Raw genomic sequence first — 17907 nt, forward strand, 5'->3', positions numbered from 1 at the left:
CTCTGGTAACTCTGCGATGGAAGGTTCTATTACTATTTTCTGATTTTTAAAGTTTGAGCTAAGTGTTAAGGTAGGTATTTAGCTCCCGTGCCACTGCTCCTGCGTCCCTGCATTGTATCCTCCCTTCGTTGTATCCTCCCTTCGTTGTATCCTCCCTTCGTTGTATCCTCCCTTCGTTGTATCCTCCCTTCGTTGTATCCTCCCTGCGTTGTATCCTCCCTGCGTTGTATCCTCCCTGCGTTGTATCCTCCCTGCGTTGTATCCTCCCTTCGTTGTATCCTCCCTTCGTTGTATCCTCCCTTCGTTGTATCCTCCCTTCGTTGTATCCTCCCTTCGTTGTATCCTCCCTTCGTTGTATCCTCCCTGCGTTGTATCCTCCCTTCGTTGTATCCTCCCTTCGTTGTATCCTCCCTTCGTTGTATCCTCCCTGCGTTGTATCCTCCCTGCGTTGTATCCTCCCTTCGTTGTATCCTCCCTTCGTTGTATCCTCCCTGCGTTGTATCCTCCCTGCGTTGTATCCTCCCTGCGTTGTATCCTCCCTGCGTTGTATCCTCCCTTCGTTGTATCCTCCCTGCGTTGTATCCTCCCTGCGTTGTATCCTCCCTGCGTTGTATCCTCCCTGCGTTGTATCCTCCCTGCGTTGTATCCTCCCTGCGTTGTATCCTCCCTGCGTTGTATCCTCCCTGCGTTGTATCCTCCCTGCGTTGTATCCTCCCTGCGTTGTATCCTCCCTGCGTTGTATCCTCTCAATATTCTTATAGCAATGTTGTTGATGTCCATGGCTGAATCAAGTAGTAATATATATAATTCCGTTTCCCTCCTTTTGAAATTAGCTTCATTTTTCATGTACTTGTTAGTTTTCCTGAAACCTCGCAGGGAATTTTGCACACAGATGCTCATCTGTCTTCCCTTTTTACAACTCGATGTCTTCTGGCTTCTCTCTGAGCCTGACAGACAGACATGCTCTAGTCCGTGCTTACAGAGTCATTGCGGGTGCTCCCCCCACCTCTCGACGGATCTTCAACTCTTTGGACCCCCTTTCTTTTTTATTGATTGACTTGCTGGTTTTATAGGAGCACGTCCTCCACTACCTTCCTGAGAGAGGTTGGATGAAGGTAAAGTTTTTGACATCTTAAAATGTCTTTGCTGTTTGATTGATAGTCTTGCCGAGGATAGAAAAAAAACATGCTTCGATACCTCTGAGCTTCCTTTATTGCTACTGAGAAGTGAAATGCTATTTTAATTCCTAATTCATTGTTTGTGGTTTATTTTTTCTCTATAAGTTTTGAAGATAATTTCTGTTTCAGGTTCCTAAATTTCGCAGTACTGATCCCTGACTAGGTCTATTTTAATTGATTATGCAGGACAGTTGCTAAATGTTCTTAAGCAAGCTCTTCTTCCTTTCAGATAAATGGAAGAGCTGGAGGGCAGTTTACTCCAGACGCGGAAAGCACACCGAATCGAACAGATGGTGGCAAGATGGCTTCGGCGCTCTCGGGACAGCTCTGCCCGGTAAGGCTCCTCGCGCTGCAGCGACTTCTGTCTGTACCTGGAAAGGCTTGCTGTCCCCGAGGGAGGAGGCTCTTGCCAGCCACGACAACACCTTGGGGTCCCTGGCTCTGGCATGGTGGGAGCAGGGGAAACAGGCAGCTGCCCTCTGCCCCTTAAGACATGCACGCCCACCCCACACCTGTACACACGCCCAATGTTTGTCCACCTCGACAAAGACTCGCAGCCTCACCCTCACACCTACATAGCCTCTCCCTTGGACACGTGCTTTGGCACTACCTACGTCCTGTTTTGAACATACATCCGGATTTGTGTCGCGCTCACACGCTTGTTAACCGTCTTGCTCAGGCACGTCTTCTCACACACAGGCCCAGACACTGCTCACCTCTCTCTCTCCCTGCACCCCGTCTTCATCCTTCACCGGATGCTCGGGCAGTCTGCGCTCTCTGTCCCTTCCGCGCCTTTGTTTCCAACAGCTGTTCCTTCCTTACAGCCTGTATTTCATCCTAAACAAAATAAAGTGAAGCTAAATGCAGATCTGACTCGTCTGCTACAAGAGAACTTTAAAATATGCTCTGTTTTGACGCGTACATTTTCCGTCTCAAATTTCCCATCTGGCCCTGCCACTGAGATGAAATATCATGTGTCAGGTGGTTCTGAGATACACATTCTTCCGAAGGAGCTGGAAACAGCTGTTCTGCTGCTGAGCGATAAGCTGCTGGGGCTGCAAGGGGGCGGGGGGCAGCATACTAGCCAGCCCTCAGATCCTCACGCTGCATGGAGGTCAGGACAGTAAAAGTAGCCCCATTTTCCAGGTGAGACATTGAGGTTCAGCAAATGACTCATTTAAGACCACCCCCCTTGCTCAAACCTTGGAGTGGTCCCTGTGTCTTATGGGATGAAGTTTAGGCATTCTTAATTTTACATTTGAGACATACCGTATATACTCGAATATAAGCCGACCCGGGTATAAGCCGAGGTACCTAACTAATACCTGGGAAACCAGAAAAACTGATTGACTCGAGTATAAGCCTAGGGTGGAAAATGCAGAAGCTATTGGTGAGTTTCAATCATCAAAACAAATGAAAATAAAATTACTAAAAATTGAGACATCAGTGGAGTAATGTATTTAAATATTTATTTTAAATAAAAAAACATAAATAAAAGGACAAGTCATTTAACATTAGTAAACCAGCACAGTAAGTGGAAAATAGGTTCAACAAAAATAATAAGGTATCAACAATGATACCTTTAAGAGTACTATTCATTTTAGCAACCAAGCTAAAATGTAAAGAGTTAAAATCCTTCAAAACTGGATTCCTCATCATCATCCGTATCCCAATGCAGAGCTTCAGCTGGTGTGAGGTCATCATAGACGCTGTCCTCACTGAGATCGCCGTCATCACCATCACTGCTGTCATTTTCATACAAAGCGCAGTCTTCACTGCCATCCATAGCATTACTAATACTACATTTCTAGAAGGCACGTCGCACCATGTCTTCTGGAATGTCTTCCCATGCATCTCGAACCCACTTTGCTATTAACCCTCTTTCAGGCTTCATGAGATTTCCTCCTTTTGTTAGTCGGGCTTGACCAGATGACATCCATTCATGCCACATCCTTCGCACACGGTCTTTAAAAGGTTTATTCAATGCCACATGCCATGGGACGGCTCTGATTGGTTAGATGTGAGTAAACAAACATTCAAAGCCCTGCAGTGTCAGCGGGGCTTTGAATGAACAGCGAAGAAATGGCCATCACCCACGAGATAATGGACACTTACCCGTTACTTCGGGGGCCCCAGTGAGATGTTACACCTCGCTGGGGTACCACTGACCCACGTATAAGCTGAACCCCAGTTTTTCAGCACATTTTTTGTGCTAAAAAACTCGGCTTATACACGAGTATATACGGTACCTTGTGGACCAACAATTCTTTCCAAATCTCTTTTTGTCTCTACGCTCCAATTAAAGTGAACTGCCCCTTGTGAACCTGCTGCAGGTATCTGCTTTCCCCCTTCCACTCCTGAGACTTGGGCTTTTGTGCCTGGTCTTCTACCCAGCCCCTGCTGCCGCACATGCCCCCCCACCCCCCATCTCCATAGGTCCATAGTGCTGTCTCTCCCTCATCCTCTGCATCAACTCCATCACCAACTCTGAGAGTTCTCAGATGACCCACCTTGAAGAACTGCCGTGATCACCCAGCTCCTCTGCTCCTGTCCCAGCCGGTTCTCCATCACCAGCTAGCGTGAGCTTTGCATACTGCAAGCTGTCTCAGAGTCACCTTTAGCTCCAGCTCACCCCAAACCATCGGTGGCTCCCCTTCCGTCCTGGCCCGGCCTACAAGTCCTCTCCTGATTAGTGCTGCATCCCACGCAGCCTCATCTTCCTCCTGCGTCCTCCCTCATCATCCTCCACTTGATTGGGCTTCCTTTCCGGTTCTGGAAGGAATCAAGCCCTTCTTTCTGGCCACAGGGATCTTGTACTTGCTGTCGCTGTCTGGCTAGCAACAAAAGCCCCCCCCCCCCCGCTCCCCCATTTCTGTGGCAGCTTCTTTTCGTTCTCCAGATTGAAGTGTCCTGACCACGCAAGGCAGAATGGGTCCCACTGTGCCTTTCCTTCAGGGAACTTGCTCCCCCATCACACTTCATAAAACTGAGTCTGTTTGTTTGTCTGCCCAAAGTCTACCTCCCCCACCTATTTACTGGATGAACCATACCCCACATCTTCCTGCCGCCTAGGAGACAAGGGACCATAGCTGTCTTGTTTTACAAAGTCCTTGGTCCTAGAAAGTTTAAAAACAAAACAACCTAACCCCACTGTTATTGAGTCAATTCTGACTCATAGCAACTGCTAGGACAGGTAGAACTGCCCCTGTGAGTTTCCAAGACTGCAACTCTTTATGGGAGTAGAAAACCCCATCTTTCTCTCAGTTAGCAGAGTACACAGCACGTAGTAAATGTTTAAGAATTTTCCATTGACCAATCAAAGACTAAGTAAGGTACTGGATGATATATTAAAATACACTTAAAATTCATATCCTTCCTTCTAAAAGTAATTTTTGATGGCCTGGAGTTTTTGTTCTTTTGCACATGGAGTTGCCATGGCTTGGAGCCTGTGGCATCCAACAAACAACTACGAAGTTCTAAGACACACTGGAAGGTTAAAGGGCCTAAGTGTTAAATGGCCAGCCAATTAGACATAGGATTTAGCATCTGCAGACTATAACTAATAGCACTGATAGCGGGGGCGGAAATGAAGAAAACACACTGAAATGCTTTCTGTGTTGTTGTTTTTGTTGGGTGTCGTTGAGTCTGTTTGGAGTCATAGTGATCCTAGGTTCACACAACAGAACGGAAGACTGCCCGGTCTTGCGTGGCGCTCAGGAGTGGTATGTTTGAGCTCACTGTTGAGCCGCTGTGTCCGTCTCACTCAGCGAGGGGCTTCCTCTGTCTGGCTGCCCCTCGACTGTCCCGAGCAGGGTGTCCTTTCCCAGGAGCTGGTCCCGCTTGAGAACCTGCTGAAAGCACATGAGACAAAGTCAAGTCCCTGAACGATTGGCTGTACCTGTTCCAAAAAAGATTGGTTTCTTGTGTCCAAGATTTACTGCTCAATGATAACCACAAAGAATCTGTGCTGTGTGGACAGAGGGCCTTTTTAATATTTTCAGTATGCTGAGTAATTCAGAAGGCCTTTCCGATACTAGGTGTTTCTTGGCTTCTTGATTCCTGAGCAAAGGCGAAATGAGGCAAGGAGGGTGAGCTGGAAGACGCCCGTGTCTCCTGAATCTGCTCCTTGATGGGAATAGTTGAATAAATTCTCCTCCTCTCCATAGTAGGCCTTGACCCTAGATGGCATACACACTCAATGTCTGCCTTGACCCCGCCCCCTTGAAATGGCCACACCCACAGTCATGGCCCCGGGGTTGTGTCTAGGAGGTGAACTGTCTTCTTGGCTCTCTTTGAATAGACTTTAAAGACAAAGTTCAGCTTCTACTGGACTTGAGCTTCTAAAGTCACTCAAGGTGAGCATAAATAAGGAATTTAACCAGAAGTACAAAATAGTTTCTCCACATCGTGCGGTACTTCAATGGGGAATTCTTTGTTGTGGCAGGATAGAGGTAATATATATTTTGCAACATGCCAGGTTAAAAAGAAGGTTTGAAGCTTAATCTGTGCCCATCTGCTAGTTTTCTTTTTGCAGGTTAAGGGGTCAGCTAGCTCACTGTGTACTTATGACGTACGAAATACAGAATCCGTCCGCATGCGACTGTTTCTGCCATAAATTTAATATACTTCTTCTAGGTCGTCATTAGGGCAGATCCAGTTCTCACACAGGAATTCTGTTAGTATAACCACAGACCTTATGCTGTTTCCAGGCAACATTGCGGGAATGATCTTAGATTTATGCCTCAAAACCATTACCGGAAGAGGCCAAAGTTTTTGGATTATCGGTGCTCCGTTTGATATTTATAAAATGCTCCAGAGGAGGAAATTTTGTTACAAAGATCATTTCCTTTGGCTGACTGTCAAATATTAAACCTTCTCTGAATGGAGAGGCCACGGTTTGGTCAGGGACTTAAATAATCCTTTTCCAAACACAAGCTGGGATGTGGCCTTTGGGGGAAATGTCGAGTCCAGACGTGGGTCCGAGTCACTGATAGTGTTCAGGGTTTAGTCAGCACTGTGGGGCCTGGTTTGTTCATCACTGCTGCAGAGCGTGCTCTTCCACGTGCAGAAGTGTCAGAGAAGAGAATCCGGCCTGTTGAAGGAGCGGGGTAAGAGCCCTTCGTTTCTTTGTTCTGCGTCTAGGGGACAGGAAGTTCCGCATATGGGACAAGAGAGACAAGGTTCTTAGCACGAGCGACTAGGAGAGGCTTCACCCTGGTACTGACAAGTATAATGAGCCCCAAAGAGGCGCACGCATGGGTCTGGTGGGTGCGTTCAGCAGAGAGAGCAGGATGTCTTCCAAAGCTGAAGACTGAGAGGGAACTGCCTAGGTGGGTAGGCTGCACGGGGGGTGTTCCATTCTGAAGGTGGCCTGTTTGTGTTCGGAGTGGGGAGAGATTCTAGGCAGCGAGGTGAGCCTGGGCACAGGCCGGCGTATTTGAGGAGCTCAAAGCAAAGAACTGTTCAGCCGGAACCCCCCCACCCCAATTCTAATGCAGTTTATAGAGGCTCATTTATGAAGTCTCGTGTATTAACTCACTTATGAAACAGGACAAAGACAAATCCAGATAAGAGAGACCACCAACGTAAGGTATCCAGAGGATTCCGTGACATGGCTTCTTAAACAGACGCAGAACGCACTGGAAATGACCGGAACTACAGCATTCTCACGGGTGGCACATCGTTCATTAAGTCGCAGGCGGCTCTGTGGACGTGGGAAAGGGCCCGCGATTGCGAGACGCACCTGGTTATGAGGCCCTTTGGTAATCTTGGTTAGGGTGTGAATCATAACCGAGCACCCCAATTTTCATCAAGAGGGCGCTCCCCCTGGCCAGGGGAGTGACAGCAATCCACCTTCAAACACACACTGCTTTTTACCCTGCCAGCCAAGGGTCAGAGAAAAAGTCAAGGGAAGCTGAATCTGTGGGGAGACTCAACGGGTTTGGTGCCCCGCTGTACACACTAGCCTTCTGGCCACCTCACGCTTGGAGTGTAAGTTCTACAACAGACAAAAATAGAAAGAAAATGAATGGCTGGAGTGCAGGTGTGTGAAGGATTTGGAAATTTTGTTCCAAAGGTCACTGAGTCAGGGGAGACAGATGCTCAGCATTTGTTGATAAAATCAGCCTGACCTGTGCATGGAGAATCTCTCGGGAGAGGCAACAGTGGGGCGTGCCAGGAAGCCCTCCGCGGCAGAAAAGCTGGCTGTGGGATGCGGAGAGAAATAGGGCATCTTTGGAGATCTCTTGGTGTTATGACTCCATAAGCTATTAGGGAAATATGAAGGTTAAGTCAAGAGGCAGTGCTAGAAAATCATAGAACCCTCTATTAAGCAAAAATACCCAAATGTGGAGCTGCTGTTTCTTCACATAGCCTCTTTCTAGATCTATAGACTTCTGGGGGTAGTCTGTATGCTTTCTCTGTGCACAGAATTTTGTACTCTTGAATTCACACCTCAAAGTGGCAGTCTTGGCCTCCTTCGGGGCCTCAAATGGTGGAGCTTGTCAGCGTTGAGTTTGGGAGACAAAAAGAAGTCTGAAGAGGCAGCAAAGGGAGCACTGTTGGGGGTGGGATGGGGGGACGAAGTCTTCCCCCCAAATTTCTCACCGGACAGCCCTTCTTCATTCCGGTGCTTCATCCCGATGGAAAAATCAATTCCTCAGCATGATGTTCCTGGCCTCTTTGTCATCAATGACATTTTTAATTTCCTTAAAACTTCGTAATAAATCTCCACAGTCATCCTGTGTCCTTTGGGAAAATCTATCAAATCTTCTTGGGAGCCTCAAGAAGCAGTCACCGTAACCTTCGGAGCAGACCACTCTGCCTTGCGTTCACTCGACCCTCCTGAAAGCTCTTCCTCCCTCTGACAAGTGCTGTCTGGTGTGCGGCAGCATGCACATGACCACCAGATATTTCAAGGCTGCAGGGTGAGAGCCATGTGAGTTTTGTTAAAGCTTTATGAGTCCTGAGTTGGAGGTTATTTTGTCCCAGGGCACAAAAGTATCCTTTGTGAAAGCGCCCTAATGAGACTAAGGTAAGTGGATGTCTGAGAGAACCTGTCACAGGCCTCCACCGATCCCAGAGGCATATTTAAATTCATTTTGTTTGGAATCAACTCATGCACGTAAGAACCGGAACCTTAGAAACAGTACTTTTTGACTGACCCTCCTGGTGGGAGAAAGTCGATTATAACAGGAGTCTGGCTTGAGCAAGCGAGCAGAGGATGATGACACCACTTACCGGACTCTGGGACACGGAGCAGGTCCTACGATCCTGGTTAGGAAGTCTTGTACACTTAAACGGACAAACATTAAATTGTTACTCATTCAAATTGCTAATTATTTGTGCTGGTTACATGTGCATTTTTACCCGTTGCCAATCTTCTTAGAGGTATTTACCTATTTATTTTGTACCGTGGTTTATATATATAGTCTTTTGCCAGTAAGCACTAACGCAGCAAAACTCGAGATGTGATGGGATTCCTGCTTCCAGAGACTTCCGGTCGTTGGGGGCAGTGGTGTGTGGAATCAAGTGGCTGTCCATGGAAGCTGCAGTGTTTGGGGTCATAAAACTCACTTTCCGAGAAGGCTGGCTTGATGGAAGAGGTTATGTGGGAACTGGGCTGTGGCTTGGCCTTATACTTTGCTGCAGGGGCAGCTGCGGGAACTGAGGCCCAGACACAAAACTGGCTGATGCAGGAGGTGAGGTTAGCCACCGCCCTTGAGTCTATTCCAGCTCATAGCGACCCTGTGGGTGGAGTAGAACTGTCCCTCTGCATTTCTGAAGCAGTTAACCTCCTCTTCCTCCAGCCGAGCCTCTGCTGGTGTGAACACTCACTTTGTGATTAGTAGGCTGTGCTTAAACCATTGTACCACCAGGACCCTTGGGGTGAAATTAGGTCTGAGTAAAGACTTGGGAAGGGCAATGGTCGGTGGGTCCTGGCCAGGACCCAAGGCCCATGGAGATTGAGGAATTTAGCTTTCAGCCTGTGGTTGATGGAACCGGTGAGGCTGAGCTCTCCCTTAAGAAGGGGGTTTGACCCATCACAAGGATCTGTATATACTCCCTCCCAGGAGGACAGACAACAGTGCAAGACATGAAGAAATAATAATAATTTTTAAATTATCAAGGGTTCATGAGGGAGGGACAGGAGAAAAATGAGGAGTTGCTACAAAGGGCTCAAATAGAAAAAAAGTGTTTTGAGAATGATGATGGCAACAAATGCACAAATGTGCTTGACACAGTGGATGGATGAATGGATTGTGATAAGAGTTGTATGAGCCCCCAATAACATGACTTAAAAAGAAGAAGAAGAAGGGGGGGAGGGTTGAACCTCAGCTGAAAAGTTTGCTTGAGTCTACACCTGGATTTAGCTTCTGGTGAATTCCTATCAGTCACAATTGAGGGATTCGACTAGCCCCGTCATCACACAGAGAAGCATTGTAGAGTCCCATCTCTTGTCACTTGAACCCTTTAGGCCCATTGTAAAGCTGTTTCAATTTAAAAAACTGTGAAGGGAAAAACACGTGGATCAAACCGGGGGAACCCCTGTGCCCGTGGACCCAGGAGGTGGTAGCCTTGCTGGCAGGCAGAGTGCCCTGGAAAATGTGCTGTTCTACTTGCAGTTACGTTAAAATATAGCACCTTGTGATCCATTTAGCTTTTAATATTTTCTGCTTTTTATTGAGGTTTTTTATTTTGTTATTCTTGTTGGTTTTGTTGTTGTCGTTTGTTTTAATGTTTTTTCTGATTATGGAATCCTGGAAAAGTAAATCCATAGGGACTGGATTAATGGGCTCTTGTCCCTGTGTCAGGGGAGGTTGGGGAGAGAGGGGGAGCTAATAACGATGAGCACAGGTTTGAAGAAAATGTTCTGAAACTAACCTTTGGGATGACTGTACAAGTCTTCTCGATGTGTCAGAACTATTGAATTGGATGGTATGTCAGTTACAGTATATGCCAATAAAACTGCTGGGGGGAGGATCAAGAAAATGTGTGGTATTCATTAAATTATATCTATAATATATAATACATATATTGGTTGCTGGGGAAGGGTATTTTCTAAGGGTGTTGTTTCTGTGTCTGGTGGTCATGCACAGGCCTGTGCTACTTGGTGTAGAATTTGGGAGATGAAGCTGTGCTGGGCTCACTGTTGATTCACAGTTGAATGGTTTTCCATTTTGTCCACGTTCTATATAAAGTCATGATGGATATTTTTGAAGTTTTGAGTTCATGCTCTATTCAAGGGTGGGTCACCAGGGCCACAGAGATAAATGGATGTCACCCTTGTCATCTAGAAACTCTTGGTCAGGTTTAATTTTCTTTTGGGGACATTACTTTGAGCGATGTTATTTTAAATGGTCATAAAATGTTAAAGAAAAGGATCAGATTTTAAATTCATATTATTAATTTCCTCAATTATGTTCTAAAGGGATTGAATAATCAATTTATACAGTCTGTGTCTTAGTTAGCTAATGCTCCTATCACACAAATGTCACAAACGAGTGACCTCCACAGAAGTTTATTCTCGCACGGGTATAGGAAGGTAGATGTTTGAATTCAGGGTGACTGGCTTTAGGAGAGACATACGTGTTAGAATTTATAGCATATATTTTGTGGGGACACAAATGTATTTTATAATTAACCAAAACCATGCCACCAAATCAATGCCAACTCATCGTGACCCTATAGTATAGTCAGTCTAAATGTCCTCTATTTTACTGCTCTAGTTTCTAATATCCATTGCAATGGCTGCATGGGACTCAGAAAACATTCATGATCAAAGGTTCATGAAGGAAGTTAGTAAGTTGTAATGGCCAGCGAGAAATGCTCAGGCTTGAGTTGTTTTATCAGGACATCTTACAAAGTTCCGTCAAGTCTGCTAGCAAATGTCCAAAAGACATGCCACTCGGTTATAAGCCCAGCCAAAGGCACAGCCTACATACAGCTCCTTGGGTTAGCAAACCCAGCTCCCTGAATGAAGTGCCCCACTCCAGTAAACCTCAGACCAGAGGCAGTCAGCTCCATTTTCATGGGCCAGCAAGCCCACCTCCCCGAGTTAAGTGCCCATACGCATTGCTCTGCAAGCCAGTCTCCTGCACAAAAGCTCTCAACCTTCATTGCTCCGTGGGTTGTAGGCCTAGGCTGAAATTGGGGTGCCTCCAGGCCCCTCTGGTGAAATCAGGTTGGGGTAAACCCTTGGGAAGGTCTGTGGGGGCTGGGTGGGTGATGGCCAGGGCCTGAGGTGTACAGATGGCTTCCATGAGGGCAAGGTTGAGGAATATGGCTTTTATCCTGTGGGTGTTTGGTATCTGTCAAGTCCGAGTACTCCCTTAGGAAAGGGGTTCAAGAATCACCTTAAAAAGTTGCTCAGTTTCTGAGTCTGTACATCTTTAATGAGAGCAGTCAGCCTCATCTTTTCTCCCACAAATCGGGAGGTGAGTTTGAACTGGCAACCCTAGCCCAACACCTCACCCACAGGACCGCCAGGGTTCCTTTCAATCCGTGCTAAACCCAAACAGACAAAGCCCGCTGCCATCAGTCGACCGTAACACACAGTGACCCTATAGAATAAGATTTCTGACCGAACTGCCCAGCTTGTTAGCAGTTCAATACTCCTGCATAGCCTCCAATCCACGATGACCTTTACTATTTTTCATTCATATTTGGTGTTGTAGTGGACATCTAATAATACTTTGTGGCCCTTCAGTTCAGTTTCTTAAATAAGGTTGTGTATTTTTCATGTTATGTAACAACTTCTTCATTATGAAATCTCAATTCACTTTCTTTGAGCATTGAACTCTCTTAAATCTGGATAGAGAGCTTATGGATTCATAGCCATGCTTAAAACATCCGTGTTGTAAGCATCTTTGTGGGGTTTCACTTTTAAAATATATTTACTTATTTTAAAAGTTTTATTGGAATGTCATCTATATTCACCTATTTGAAGTGTGTAATTCAATGGTGCTTCACAATTTACAATATTTTACAACCATTATCCCAATCAACTTAAGAACATTATTGGCATGCCCAAGAGAAACTTGACACTCATCAGCAGTGATGCTGTGAACATGTGCTTACAAGGAACATCTGTGTAAATGTGTCTTCGTTTCTCTTGGTTATATACCTAGGAGGGTACTGGCTACGTCATATGGTTGCTGAACGTCTAAGCAATTTTCAGACTCTCTTCACTTTTTTTTAAAATTTTTAAGTATTTTCTCCAATTCAGTGGATTTTCTTTTCATTTTCTTTTTTGATGGTGTCCTTTCAGCACAAAGTTTATGAAGTTCATTTTACATATCATGTTGCTATGTTTTGGGTATTATGCATAAGAAAGTTTTCCTTACTGAAATCATAAAGATTTACTCCTATATTTTCTCTCAAGAATTTTATAATTTTAACTTTTACATTTAAGCCTATAATCCACTTTGAGGGTTTTTTTTATGCGTGTACAGTGTAAAACAGAGGTTATAGGCTTTTCTTACTTAAGTTTCTTCTTGTATTTTCTATATTGTTATTTTATTTACATTTAGGAGGGTAAGTCAAGAAACCTGGCTGCAAAAGCCATAGAAACCTTTATTAAATAAAAATATCAAAATGTGAAACTGTTGTTTCTTGGGCTCTTCTCCATCTAGGTCTATACACTATGTGAGGGTGTCTTCCATCTCTAATCTTGCTCAATCAATTAGGACATCTCGGATTTACCCCTATGTAGCCGATTCTGACTCATAGCGACCCCATAGGACAGAGTGGAACTGCCCCGTGGGTTTCTGAGACCAGCTCTTCACAGGAGTGGAGAGCCTCATCTTTCTCCTGTGGTTTGCCTGGTGGTTTTGAACTGATTACCTTGCGGTTGTGCCCGCTCATCTAGACTCCTTATTCAGTGTCATTGGTGAAGCCCTCCCTATGCAGTTTTGCTTCCTGCCTCTGTCCGATGGGAGCAGATTAAGACCGGGAGCTGTACGTTTATGGTTTACCCTCATTCTTGCAGCAATGTCCAGAACAGAGTTTGGTTATATAAAGATACCTTTATAGTTTAACTTTTTTTTTTAATCTGGAAAAGCCGCAGGTTTTAGTCAGTGTTCGTTTGCACAGGCTTCTTTTGCTTCTTTTTTGTTCCATCTCTGCTGACCTTTCTCAGTACGGCCCACGAGCTTCCCGGAAGAAGCCCTCACTCTATGCCGCATCTGCCCGGGTCAGAACCTCGGGGCTCAGACGGGCTTGGAGCGAGGGCTTGATGGGCCCTCGATGGACCGGCCACATTCACTCTGGCCCCATGGAAGCAATTTCTCCTGTTTCCTGATCCTCCTGGAAATGTGAGCGCGTTACAAATGGCAGAGAAGTGATTTGCAGATAAGTGAGGCGTTTTGCATTAGGCAGAGGCCCTGACAGTATTTAGCAAATGAATGAGAATAAATGATAGGCCTTAACTTCAGAGTCCTGAGGGAGCTGCTTCTGCTCACCCTTCTGCCGTTTACATAGACAGTACACACCGCATCCCTTCCCGTGCAGCCTTCTTCAGAAAAGAGCACTGATTCTTGGAGGGGGTGAAATCGTTTAAAAACCACAGACAAATAAAAAATAGCTTAGGACTAGCTTTGTGGTTTTTGAGAGGTAGGAAATTGAAGTTTCAGCTTAAGCAGGTTTTGGGTGGTTTTTTTAGATATATAGAACATAAATGTTTTTGAAGATTAATACAGAGGGAATCCTCAGTGTATAGCACAATTTCCATTCTGCTTTCATTCCATTTTCCCATGGATTTTTTGTGTTTGAAGCTCCTTCACAGAATCCTCACAGGTACAAAGTCGAAGGGCACGAAGATAAGTCACCATAAAATAAAACGGGGGAGAGGGGAATCATTGTGTTAGTCTGGGCAGACTAAAGAAACAAATTCGTTGACATGCATATGTGCATAGGAAAGTGCTTTGTATACAAGAGCAATTAAATATTGAGAAAACAGCCCAGCCCAGTCCAGATCAAGTCCATAAATGCAATATTAGCCCATATGTCCGATACCAGTCTATAAATTCCTCTTCAGACTCACCTAACACATGCAATGACACCGAATGCAGGAAGATCACAGGCCAGTAGGTGGGAAGTCTTGCGGATCCAGTGGCAGCGTAAGTTTCTTAGGGCTGGCAGGGGCCTCTACGTGGCTTCTCTGGCTTCAGAGGTCTGGTTGCATCAGGGTAAGTCCATGTGGCTTCTCCAGCTCAGGGTACTACTGTAGTTCCATGTGTGAGCTGAGAGAGGGAGAGAAATACAGGAATTCCCAGAATCCTCAGGGGAAGGTCATGCCCACACAGAGGCTTCATTGTTTATACAATGATTGACAGGCTAGACTCCACCCCTTCACTCATCATCCTCTCAGATTGACAACAGATTGTGTAACTACCACAATCATCAAGGAAACAACCTGCCTGAAAAATTGCTTTTGTTGTTGCTAGCCACCCTCAGCCTAACGTCCAACGCACAAAGTGACTGGACCAGTTTGATGCATGCGGTTTTTATTGGCTGGTATTTGGAAGTAGATCTCCTGGCCTCTCTGCCTAGTGTGTCTCAGTCTGGAACTCTGCTTAAACCTGTTTAGCACCACAGCCACATACAAGGCGCCGTGGACAGATGGGTGATGGCTACACTTGCCTGGGGATCAAGCTCACATCTCCCGCATGGAAGTGGAGAGTTCTACCACTGAGCCATCGCCAGATCTCCAAACTGATCAGTTACTCACCTATTTGTGATCCTCACATGTAAGCCCTGCCTCCTGCCTGCAGTACCATAAACATGGCAGGTGGAGGTGTCTGACTTCCTCCGGCTTTAGAAGATCAACAACTGCCCACGACTGGTTTGAATGGGGCGGGTCAGACATACCTCCTCTCTTCAATCCTTTAAACAATGCGGACATGAGCCCTTCCTCCCAAGGCGCTCTCCTCTGCGGGCTGGTCATTCGTTGAAGTGGTCACACAGAGCTCACAAGCCATGCTTATGACTATTGGGTTTATTAGGGAAGTAGCCAGGTTGCGATTCAGGATCAGGATACAGTTCAGGATCAGGGATATAGTTCTTGGGTTTATACGGCTTCTCAACTGTGCCCCTAGGCTTCTCTCTGGCCCTCGGTCCTTATCCTGCTTGGGCACCTGTTACAAAGCAGTGCAGCTTAGCCCAGACGTGCTCAGAGGCACCTTATTCCACTCCACGTTTCTGCCCCAAGGTTTCTCACTTGGGGTCGGGAGCCTAGCTCTGCCAAGTGCCTGGAGTCACCCGCTCCACCAGCCAGCCTCCTACCCAAAGGTGCTGTGGGCTGGCACACCCACTGTAGCTGCCGTGCTGTGTGGGCTGGGAAGACCACCTGCACTGTCTTGTGCACTGCCCGCTCTGTACCTCTGCATTCTGCCATGTCGTTTGCCAATTCCTGCCTTTCCCGTATTGGAGCTCTGTCTCCTGGATCTAAGAGGTTCTCAGGGGAGCGACCTAGACTCACTCCACACCTGCTTCTTCTTGATAATAGTCACGCCCCCTTTCTCATCTAGGATGGCGCGTCTTAAACTCACAGGATGATAAAACTGACCAGTCCCCTCAGTAGGATTCCATACCCCTTATTTTCCTGGCCCCATCCCCACAAGGAGCACTGTGTCTTTGATTTGCATCATTCGCAAGCTCGGTGGGCCCCAAGAACTTACTTACAGAGTCCCACCCAAGCACTTGGTAGGAGTTAGAAGACCATGGTGAGAAAAGCCGTATAAAAGCGATCCATGAATATCGCAGATGCGGTTAGGTTAAAATGAACGCCTTATCTGTCATTTGATCTCCCATTTAACCCACTTTTTAATGTGTTCTAGTTTTTCATATTTTTCTACTTTCTTTTCAGTTGAAGCATTTTTCCTGTTTTCCTTGGTTATTGTTGTCCATCGTTTCTGTTTGAGAATGTTTTCTGTGTATGAAATCCAGGATAGGGAGCTCTCCAGGGACAGTCACTGGGCTCATGGCTTCTTGGGAACATGGCAGGGGAGGTTGGGGGGAAATGAGGACCTAATAACGATGAGTACAAAGAAGAAGACAATGTTCTGAAATGGATTATGGTCATGATTGGATAACTCGTTTTGGTCCGATTGAACTATCGAGTTGCACACCATGTGGATTGTGGGCCATCATTGCTCTCTCTCTCTCTCTCTCTCTCTCTCTCTCTCTCTCTCTCTCTCTCTCTCTCTCTCTCTCTCTCTCAGCAGCAGGGACTGAGTATCCTCTGTAGCCCAGGATCTGGGATGTGTAGGCAGCACCTAGACATCACTCAAGGTTCAGCCCAAATGTCTCCCCTTGTAGCCAACGCCTGCCTGAGCCCTCACCCCTGCCTGCAAAGTGAACACTGGTTTCCCTGGGCCCCCTCGTGTCGTGGCTTTGCATTTAGAACACCGTGCTGGGTGGCAGCTCCCAAGGGACAACTTGGCTCAGCTCAACGCCGCCCCCTGCCGAATGCCGGGAGTTGACCCTGCTTGTGGCCACTAACTGGAATCCTCTCCTCCTCCTTCAGGGCTAAAGTCACTGCAGCGGATGTGTCCCCCGGGAACCCCACCCAGACCCTCCCCGCCGTGAGGCACACCGTAAAGGTAGACAAAGACGTCGTCCTCCAGGACTACGGATTCCATGTCTCCGAGAGCCTTCCCCTCACCGTGGTGGCCGTCACGGCAGGTGAGGGCCACTGGAAAACTCCCCAACTTCACTGCTCATGAGGAAACCATGCTGGCTTTTATTCCTGTTGCAAGATGCAAAAGCAAACCCCAAAAATGCTACAGCCAGGAAGTTAGGAAGGACACACCCCATTCTGGCCTAACTCTGTTGGGGCGGTCACCTTCTTCTGGTGCTGGGAGGGCGGGGCTCCAGTTCCCGTTGGCCTCCATGGGAGCTGGACCATCCCACAACACCTGGCCCGTGAGAAAGGGTTTGAGCAGCCAGCCCTCCCCTGCCCTCCCCCCCCCCCCCCCCCCCCCCGTGCTTCAAGTTAGGGAGAGTTTCTGGCCTGCTGATATTGGGAACGATGGCTCTGTTTTCGCTTGGCTTGTGAAGGAGAGGTGTGGAGGTGGAGAGGAGCGGCTGAGAATGTAGTACATGTTATCACGCGCTAGCTGTGTATTGATGTGAGACCGCAGATGAGTGAAAGCCATTTCCATTAATGTCCACACACACCGCACACCCCACACACACTGCACACCCCACATACACCAGCGTTCTTTAGAGATGGATGAACGTGCTAGGTGCACGGCCAGCTCTGTTGAGTGAAGAGGCCTCTGCTGCCCTTTCCCAGGCCATCCTCTGAACGGCGCTTGAAGTTCAAATGGCTGGTGGGTAGGCTCTCCGTGCTTTATAAGCAGGATGGAAGAGCAGAGCCATGTCAACCCTCAGGGGAGGGTTGGAGGGTGAGCCAGTGTCCTGGGGACGAGGGCAGAAGCCGCTCAGCTGTGCTGCTGTGGCAACGGGGGTCTGGCCCCCCCTGGCACGAGCACCTCTGATTGCTTTTCTATCTGACAGGAGGCTCTGCTCACGGCAAGCTGTTCCCTGGGGACCAGATTCTCCAAATGAACAACGAGCCCGCTGAAGACCTCTCTTGTGAACGAGCGATTGCTATTCTGAGGTACCGAATTGTCTGGCATCATCCGCCAAGCTGCACAAGTTATCACACGACACAGAGGGCCCACAGGGATGGTATCGCTGATCCCGCTGCTGTGAGTTTAGTGAG

General features: G+C 47.0%; 1 protein-coding gene across 1 annotated transcript in view; it reads left to right on the plus strand.

Moving 5' to 3' along the window:
* The first annotated feature begins 1411 nt into the window (after positions 1-1411).
* Positions 1412-17907, plus strand: part of FRMPD1 (FERM and PDZ domain containing 1) — a 48645-nt gene continuing 32149 nt past the window's right edge. Inside the window, exons 1-3 of the mRNA XM_075558983.1 lie at positions 1412-1512; positions 16705-16862; positions 17700-17802. Coding sequence (XP_075415098.1) covers positions 1412-1512; positions 16705-16862; positions 17700-17802 — 362 coding nt within the window. The remainder of the gene's footprint in view (positions 1513-16704; positions 16863-17699; positions 17803-17907) is intronic.

The sequence above is a fragment of the Tenrec ecaudatus genome, chromosome 10 (assembly GCF_050624435.1).
Source record: "Tenrec ecaudatus isolate mTenEca1 chromosome 10, mTenEca1.hap1, whole genome shotgun sequence".
NCBI classification, from domain to species: Eukaryota; Metazoa; Chordata; class Mammalia; order Afrosoricida; family Tenrecidae; genus Tenrec; species Tenrec ecaudatus.